Here is a 9,468-nt window from a genome sequence, read left to right as displayed (position 1 = left end):
GGAAGCCTTGTTACTAACTTGCTCATATATGCATTTGTGTGTTCCAGCTGTAAATGAGTCCACTATGAAGACTGTTCCTCAGGTGGTTAATGTTCAGGAGCTCAAGGACAAAGGGGCTACTGTGCCAGTTTCAAATATCATCAGGTAAAACCCAAAAACGATACAGATTATTTTGAATTATACTGTGGAATTGCCTCAAGTTAAGGGACAATCTCTGCTTTTGAAATCTAGTATCATTGTTTGTACTTGACTGATTGATCTGACTGATTTAGAAAAAGCTACAGGCAGACTTATTTAGGAGCTGAATAACTGTAAACAGTCCCACATTATAGTTTGTAGGCACTCACTGATGACAAATTTACCTGTTTGCCCCTGAATGTCACTAGACATTTTGTTTGAAATAATGATTGTTAAAATTGTACATGTATTTCAGAGCTTAAAGTCAAGATGTATGTGGCAGTGATATAAAACTGGTTTTACCTATGGGTGCTTTGTGGGTAAATAATATAGCTTTAAGTCTCGTAATTCTATCTATATATGTCTGTTTGTGTGTGTTATTTTGTGTTTCAGGTTACTTGCAGACAGATTTTCATGCGTTTTTCCTTTTGAAATGAAGTTTTTCCATTATGGGCAAATTTCTCATTGAGATTAATAATAAACATTTTCTTCTGTTTGTTTGGTATTTTCTGTTTATACATCTAGATTGCACAATCTGTTTGCTGTTTAATGTTAAGCATTTTACATAATATTAGTGTTAAATCATGCCACATCCACTTGGATCTATCTGAAACTGAAATCTAAGTTTTATCTGGTAAAGTATTTGCATTTGTAATGCAATGTGCTTTTTATTTTTATTGGTGAAGTGTCACAATACCTCTCCCTCTTGTGCTGTCTGTCCTAGCTCGTCAGTACCAGAGCCAGCAGCTCAGATCTTTGCAGCAGTTTCCTCCAACCAGGCCAAACGAGTGAGTATTATCTGTCCATAACTCACACAGCTGTTGTTCATCTTTTCATATATTTGTTCATCCACACAGCTGTAAATCATTAACAAAAAGTTAAAAATATTATCAGCCTTGTCAAAATACCTTAAAGTGTAGTAGGATGGTGATATTTTGTGCTCATGTTAGCTACTCCTACCACTTGAGCCTAGAAATAACCTGATCTTCTTTTTGTAGAAACAGGTTAATTGTTTAAAAGAAATGCCTATATATTAACTTTTTGTAGTGGGAGAAATCCTGCTTGGTGCAGGCACCAGTAAATATCTTGAATGTTTTTTTTTTTATTAATCTTTTTCTTATTACCAAAATTCTCGCACGTTCAGTGTTAATGTATCACTACCTAAAAATGACATATTGCTGAAAGATTTGCATGTGAAGGCAGACAGGTGAGAAATGTCACACTGCCCTCCTATGTTGATGTTACAAATTGCACTTGGGTGACAAGGGAACTCCTCACACAAATCTTCATTATTGTACAGGCCTCAAGTTCAGATTAATGTTGATGATCCAGACACACTGATGCTTAGCCGCGTGTGTCCACAGACACTTGAGTTTCTCTCTACTTATGTCTTAATATTACATCTTATTGTACTTGTGCTGTAACCCATAAGAGTGTGATCAAAAGAAACTGAAATAATGATTTTATAAAACATAAATAGAGCTTTGCAGAATCAAGGTATAAAAGTCTGTGGCTGTGTTAAACTGTCTCTGCAGAATCCCACCCAGGGTATCCAGAAGATGTCCGCTGAGAGTACAGCTACCCGCCAGGCAAATTTTGTGTTTGGTAAGCAATATGTATATGTGTGAGTTTCCTCTGACCTATTGCCCAGATTAGGCAACACATAACCGAAACTACATTCCAGAACATGGCTGATGATCTTTGACTACAAAATTGCAAAATGTTGTTTTGCTCTGCACTTCATGTCAAAATAAAGTGATACAGTTGCTTTTGTGATAGATTTAGACTAACTTCATATTCTTCAGGTCAGCCGTCCAAAACAGATGTGTCTGTGGCTCCTGCTAGCTCAGCAGAGCAAAGCACCAGCAAAGGTTTCTCCTTCACTACAGGGTGAGTCAACTTATGAAAATTAGAGGCATTCTGAAATTTAAAGATCTCTTAACAGAATATTATGCTGCGTGTTAATGATTTTAGACACTAACCCTTCTATTTCACTTTATAAATTTGAAATATTTTTGATGAGTCCTCCTGTACTTCATAAATATTAACCAGTCAAATGTAATGTGGGGGAACAACTAACCCTTTCCATTATATAGAACTGAACTTGACAATTGGTTTATACATATCTTTAATAATATTGCGGCTCAGTGTTTCTCAAAAAAGGAATGGCATAGGTGTAATTTATTAATTGTCCCTGCTTCCTAATCTAACCACAGTGCGAGGGACATGTGGGTGGAGGAATAGTTCTGCACAACTCTGTATTGATTGGATTCCCAGAGAGTCTAGCGATTTTATCAGATTCCTTTTGAAACAATACCCTGCCCAGATATTCTGTTTCATTCTGAAATGTACCCCCATTACAAAAGCTAAAGAGGAGTTCACTGTTATGTTATTGTGACTTAAGTGGTTTCTTTTGCAGGTCAGCAGGTTTCAGCTTTGCTTCAGTTACACAGGGAGCTGGAATGTCACAAGGTAAAAACAATACAGTATCTTGGGTTCAGGTGGTTGTAGTATGCTGTGCATGCCCTTTTCATTTTAAATTTATTTTTCATATACCTCTCCAGTGAAGGATGTGAATAAATTATCCTTTGGAAATGGCAAGTTGGTGTTTGGCCAGACTGGAGAGGAACCATTCTCCCTCACCCCAAAATCCACCTCCCCTGCTCTGGGCACTGTGTCTCCCACTCCAAACACATCAACAGAAGCAACCAAACCCACCTCTACCACAACTTCCCTCAGGATAGAGCCGCAACCCCCCAAGACAGCTGGAGGAGAGACTCTGGGAAGTTTCTCTGAACTACGTGTGGGACAAGAAGAAGCTAAAGATTCTTCCACCAAACCTGCAGCTGCGACATTCACCTTTGGGAGCACTGGATTTGGCTTGGCCAAGGGAGGGGCACAGTTTAGTTTTGATGCAGGTCTCCAAAAGTCTGCAGAAGATTCTATAGCAACAGACTTGTCCAAAGGGGCAGCATCAGGCAGTTTATTCAAGCCTCCTGAATCCAGTACCAAGCCAGCCTTCCCTGTTCCCCAGCCTGGTCCTGCTGCCTCAGCTTTACCCATATCATTCGGTGGTCTTCTTGCAGCGTCTTCGGACTCCTCAGAGGAATCAAAAGCTTCCCCACAGCCTTCAGAACCTACACCACCCGCTGACAAAGATCCTGTTTCTAAACCTGCTGTAGAGAGCACTAGTCCCCCTGTAGTACCGGCATCTGCAGGGAATGCCAACCCCAACGCCCGCCCTTCCTTTACCCACGCCCGCCCCTACCTCAGACCCTCCCTCCTACATCACTGCACCAGCTGAAGCAACCCCTTCAGCACCAGCCAGTGCTGTATCCACAACAGAAGCCACACGAGACAACACCACCACTGCTCCTGTGACTACTTCAGCTGCTGCCACCCCTGCTGTAGCACCCGCCTCCCAGCTAGCTCCACCACCATTTCCGGTGCCCAATTCTGACAAACCAGGCTCCATTTTTACTCAGCCTGCTCCTGCAGTAACAGACAGCAATTCCATTGGAGCCACACCAGTTATCATTACAGTTGCCCCTACAGTCAGCACTCCCACCCATACTGTTAACAGTGTCACAACTACTAATACCAGCACTGTGTTCGGGCAACCTGCTGCACCTCCAGCTTCCTCAGCCCCTTCGGCCCCTGCATCCACAGGATTTGGCTTGCCTGGTTTTGGTACAACAACCGAAACTACTTTTGGCAAATCTGTGTTTGGCCAGGTGAGTGGCTTTGGCCAGCCTACCAGTGGAACATCCAGTGGCTTTACCTTTGGCCAATCAGCATTTGGAGCAAGTTCTAGTACTGAGGTGACTGGAGGAGGAGGAGGAGGAGGAGGAGGTGGTCTTTTTGGTGCATCTACTGCTAGCAATGTGAGTTCCTTCTCCTTTGGAACAAGCAGTGCCAACACGGCCAGCAGCACTGGCTCAGGGCTGTTTGGGCAAGGCACAGCCCCTGCATTTGGTCAGAGTTCTGGATTTGGTCAAGGGTCTGTGTTTGGCAGTAACACCACCACATCATCATCCACAGGTTACGGCTTTGGACAGCCTTCAGGTGAGTGTGAACCTGTACTTCTCTTACTGCTCAGTGGTAAAACATGGGAAGAGCTGGTGACTAATATGTTTCAAACATTTCTGGTTGGTACATTATTAGAATAGTTATAGAAGTAAGTGTTTTGTAAAGATAATAGTGAGTAGGATAATGCCACTTATGTAGTGTACATCTGTACTTTGTAAATCTTCTGACTAGGGATGTCACGATACCAGAATTTTGGCAGTCGATGTATATATATTTTCACATTTGGTAATCTGAACTAAATCTAAACTATTTTCCCAAAGTGTTCTTTTTATAAAGTCACTCTCACAAAGTCATTTTTCTTTTCTATATAAAGCATGTTCAATTCACAAGATTTAATTTTGTGGATATTTATAATTTAGAAAACAGAAAAGATTCCTTCAGGCTTTTAAAATAATGAGGTGTACATTTCCAATTTCAGACCAGTCAGCTGTAAAAATCAAGTTGGTTGGTATTCAAAGTGCTGTTATATTTACAAATCAACACTACAAACAGCTAAGTCACATTTCACAGTGTTGAAGCTAACAAAGTTTGGCATAACCAACCACTGAATTATATCGCTATTATGGTAAAGGCAGTGTGGTAAGCCATGTGAAAGTCCCATCTTATTCAGCTGACTTGCAGATATTGTGGTGGTTGAAGCCAAGTGTGATACTTGCCAACTAATTATGTCAGTACTACCACGCTGAGTGGGTCGGAGATGTGGTAGTGGCTGTGGGATTTATGGTGTGAGAGTCTGAGTAAGGAGGGTGGCATGAGGGGAGTTGTCCCATTCCCAAAGATTCTCTAAATGCCTAACACAGTGTGAGAAAGTATCTCTGTGGACAGCTGATGACTGTGTGAGCTTGGCAGTTTGACACAGCTTGTTGCTGTGTATAGACTTTCTGCTCAGCTCTTAACACTGTTTATGACACTCGAGGAAGAAAGGGAAGCTATATAGTGGTGACAAAAAATTTGTGTGGCACCACCTGCTACCTGGCACTGCAGAGTTAACACACATTGTCTTAGGCTTGTTTTCCTTTCCTTCTCATCACAGCTTTTGGCTGTTCACCTGCTGCCCCTGGTTTTGGCCAGCAGCCTAGCAGTGGAAGTGTATTTGGACAGGTATCCAGTTTACGTAATTTAGTTGATAGAGCAAACTATGAATAGTATAATCTTAAAATTCAAAGTTTTGCCCATTTTCCTGGATACATTGTACAACTAATATTTCTCTCCCAGCAGCAGCCGTCATCTGGTGGGAGTCTGTTTGGTTCAAATTCAGCCAATGCAGCAGGCACATCTGCTGGTGGAGGGTTTTTTAGTGGCCTAGGAGGCAAACCGAGTGAGGAAGCCGCCAACAAGAACCCATTTGGCTCCACTGGCTCCACTGGAGGGTTTGGACAGTCTGCTCAGACAGGTGGGCTAACATTACCTATAAAACATTTAGCTGATACTTCCCCCTATCCTCTGTTCATATATTGTTAACATACTAGAAACCAAATGAAAACATTACACAAACATAGCAGAAATAAACGTCTCATTTTACTGTCCTTGAAAATTACATTTATCTTTCTAGGTACCAATAGTCTGTTTGGGAACAGTGGTGCCAAAGCCTTTGGTTTTGGACAGTCTTCGTTTGGTGAACAGAAACCTAGTGGGACCTTCACTACAGGAGCAGGAAGTGTCGCATCCCAGGGCTTCGGCTCATTCTCTACTCCAACCAAACCAGGTACAGCTGTTGTTGCATTTATTCTAATACTACTGTTCTTCAGTCCTTACTGACTTGCTCTTGAGATACTCTTACCCACTGTATGAAAGTGGAGCTTGCCTTTACATTGCAATTAATATACAGTGCCTTGCGAAAGTATTCGGCCCCCTTGAACTTTGCGACCTTTTGCCACATTTCAGGCTTCAAACATAAAGATATAAAACTGTAATTTTTTGTGAAGAATCAACAACAAGTGGGACACAATCATGAAGTGGAACGAAATTTATTGGATATGTCAAACTTTTTTAACAAATAAAAAACTGAAAAATTGGGCGTGCAAAATTATTCAACCCCCTTAAGTTAATACGTTGTAGCGCCACCTTTTGCTGCGATTACAGCTGTAAATCGCTTGGGGTATGTCTCTATCAGTTTTGCACATCGAGAGACTGAAATTTTTGCCCATGCCTCCTTGCAAAACAGCTCGAGCTCAGTGAGGTTGGATGGAGAGCATTTGTGAACAGCAGTTTTCAGTTCTTTCCACAGATTCACGATTGGATTCAGGTCTGGACTTTGACTTGGCCATTCTAACACCTGGATATGTTTATTTGTGAACCATTCCATTGTAGAATTTGCTTTATGTTTTGGATCATTGTCTTGTTGGAAGACAAATCTCCGTCCCAGTCTCAGGTCTTTTGCAGACTCCATCAAGTTTCCTTCCAGAATGGTCCTGTATTTGGCTCCATCCATCTTCCCATCAATTTTAACCATCTTCCCTGTCCCTGCTGAAGAAAAGCAGGCCCAAAACATGATGCTGCCACCACCATGTTTGACAGTGGGGATGGTGTGTTCAAGGTGATGAGCTGTGTTGCTTTTACGCCAAACATAACGTTTTGCATTGTTGCCAAAAAGTTCGATTTTGGTTTCATCTGACCAGAGCACCTTCTTCCACATGTTTGGTGTGTCTCCCAGGTGGCTTGTGGCAAACTTTAAACGACACTTTTTATGGATATCTTTAAGAAATGGCTTTCTTCTTGCCACTCTTCCATAAAGGCCAGATTTGTGCAGTATACGACTGATTGTTGTCCTATGGACAGAGTCTCCCACCTCAGCTGTAGATCTCTGCAGTTCATCCAGAGTGATCATGGGCCTCTTGGCTGCATCTCTGATCAGTCTTCTCCTTGTATGAGCTGAAAGTTTAGAGGGACGGCCAGGTCTTGGTAGATTTGCAGTGGTCTGATACTCCTTCCATTTCAATATTATCACTTGCACAGTGCTCCTTGGGATGTTTAAAGCTTGGGAAATCTTTTTGTATCCAAATCCGGCTTTAAACTTCTCCACAACAGTATCTCGGACCTGCCTGGTGTGTTCCTTGTTCTTCATGATGCTCTCTGCGCTTTAAACAGACCTCTGAGACTATCACAGTGCAGGTGCATTTATACGGAGACTTGATTACACACAGGTGGATTCTATTTATCATCATTAGTCATTTAGGTCAACATTGGATCATTCAGAGATCCTCACTGAACTTCTGGAGAGAGTTTGCTGCACTGAAAGTAAAGGGGCTGAATAATTTTGCACGCCCAATTATTCAGTTTTTTATTTGTTAAAAAAGTTTGAAATATCCAATAAATTTCGTTCCACTTCATGATTGTGTCCCACTTGTTGTTGATTCTTCACAAAAAATTACAGTTTTATATCTTTATGTTTGAAGCCTGAAATGTGGCAAAAGGTCGCAAAGTTCAAGGGGGCCGAATACTTTCGCAAGGCACTGTATTATCAGATAGATGAAAATGCTGACACTTTCAGACCAGACATGTCTTCATGTACTGTTCATACTTAGTGGATGGATTAAGTTCCTTAATTAGAAGTAAGCAAACACCATAGCAAATATAAATGATACTGTTTTTATGTACATAGAGCAATAGACACATTAACCAGGATGGGCAAAAGCATTAATGCTGTTTGATATTCTCTGTTCTTTCACATTTTGGGGCTCATGGTTAGTGATGTTTGAGGTTTAGTGATAGTGGGGTGGCATGTGAATGAAAGGTAAGCACTGCTTTCTTCTTTATCATCTGAGCTCTACCCAGCGCCCTTATCTTGTCACCCCGGCAGAGCGGAAAGTGAGATAGTCAGGTGCCGCTTCAGTACCTGCTGATTGTTACCTCTCAACATTGCTAAGTCACAGTGCAATGAATCAAAGATGTATGACATATTTATTTCAGTATCTGGTGCATATTTGATACAGAGAAGGATTTACATTCTCTATGTGAGCATGTGAAAACAGACAAGTTATTTCTACTGTCATTTTTTATAAATTATCTTTGTCTTTAAATGTATGTACATAAATTTTTGTGTATGATATATAACAGTTAAAACAGTGTTCTCATCACAGCTGATTATTTATGGTTTTATTCATGCATGGCACTTTTAATATCAGTGAGTAGTTGGGTTTACGATGGCTTTTGCATTTTTTTTGTTCCTATTAATATTTATTTAAGGGTTAAATGTGTGTTAAAAGCCTTTAACCTCTACAACACCAATGCAGTTGCCATTTCTGTCCCTGCAACTTGAGCTGATGTCATGGTTTGGTACAAAAATGTTGCTAGTTTGTTGCTACCTTTTACTTTCATCTGTTTGTAACAGCTCAGGGCATGTGGAGACAGGGGAGGATGAGCATCATCTGATACTCGAGTTTCTTTGTGAGCTGTGTGATATGTGATTTATTTATTTATTCCTTAAAGGCTGAAGTTTAGATCTGTAAAATGCAACCTCTAATGGAAGAAAAACACGTTTGGCTTATTAACTAATATTATAGAAGGATATGGGATGGCATGTCCAAATAAAAAGGACAGCTAGGCTTCTGAAATATTTCACATTCACAGCAGCAATCCAAGCTGTCCCTCCTCTCCACTGGGATATTGGTACGATACAGCACACTAATGCCTCATCACGGGCCCACATACAAGGAATGTAATCTTGTTACATTAGCACAACCAGTTATTTACTGGGGCATACTGGTAGTCAGGCTGTAATTGCACTACACTCCTCCTTCCCTGCCATTGCTACCTCTGAGCCTTTGAACTGGTGTGAAGTATTCATCCTGCCATTAAGCTGGTACTGTGTACTGTTTAAAAATAATAATGTACTGCACACAAGACACTAAATGCTAACTACATTCACCATGCTCTCACATTGTCTTGTGAGCTACAGTGATGAAAATGTTTGTATTCATTGGAAATTATGATTCAGATGCTCTGTTTGTTTTATACCTGCTTACTTGTTACTATTAAGGCAGTGGTAGCCCTGTTGCAGGCCACATGTAGAATGTATGAATAGTAATATTTACATGGTCTAAGCAGAACTCTTGACATTATTTTCTGTCTGTTGCCCAACAGGCCTCCCTGAAAAGAAAAATACCCTTGACATATGGGAAATGTCTTTTGTAATAAGCTACACCATGCTTCAAAGGGCATCGAAACAACTGCATGACTCACCATCTCTTCTCTGTAGAAAGA

The 9,468-nt window shown here is 41.0% G+C and overlaps 1 protein-coding gene across 1 annotated transcript in view; it reads left to right on the top strand.

Annotated features, from left to right (window-relative positions):
* Positions 1 to 9,468, top strand: part of nup214 (nucleoporin 214) — a 33,096-nt gene that overhangs the window by 17,004 nt on the left and 6,624 nt on the right. Inside the window, 10 exon segments of the mRNA XM_020600842.1 lie at positions 48 to 144; positions 902 to 965; positions 1,713 to 1,782; positions 1,983 to 2,067; positions 2,597 to 2,649; positions 2,742 to 3,403; positions 3,405 to 4,242; positions 5,300 to 5,367; positions 5,482 to 5,659; positions 5,819 to 5,971. Of these exon segments, the coding sequence (XP_020456498.1) occupies positions 48 to 144; positions 902 to 965; positions 1,713 to 1,782; positions 1,983 to 2,067; positions 2,597 to 2,649; positions 2,742 to 3,403; positions 3,405 to 4,242; positions 5,300 to 5,367; positions 5,482 to 5,659; positions 5,819 to 5,971 (2,268 nt within the window).

Source organism: Monopterus albus, unplaced genomic scaffold, assembly GCF_001952655.1.
Source record: "Monopterus albus unplaced genomic scaffold, M_albus_1.0 scaffold49.1, whole genome shotgun sequence".
NCBI classification, from domain to species: domain Eukaryota; kingdom Metazoa; phylum Chordata; class Actinopteri; order Synbranchiformes; family Synbranchidae; genus Monopterus; species Monopterus albus.
Note: the sequence above shows the minus strand (reverse complement) of the source record. Positions and strands in the feature narration are given on the sequence as shown.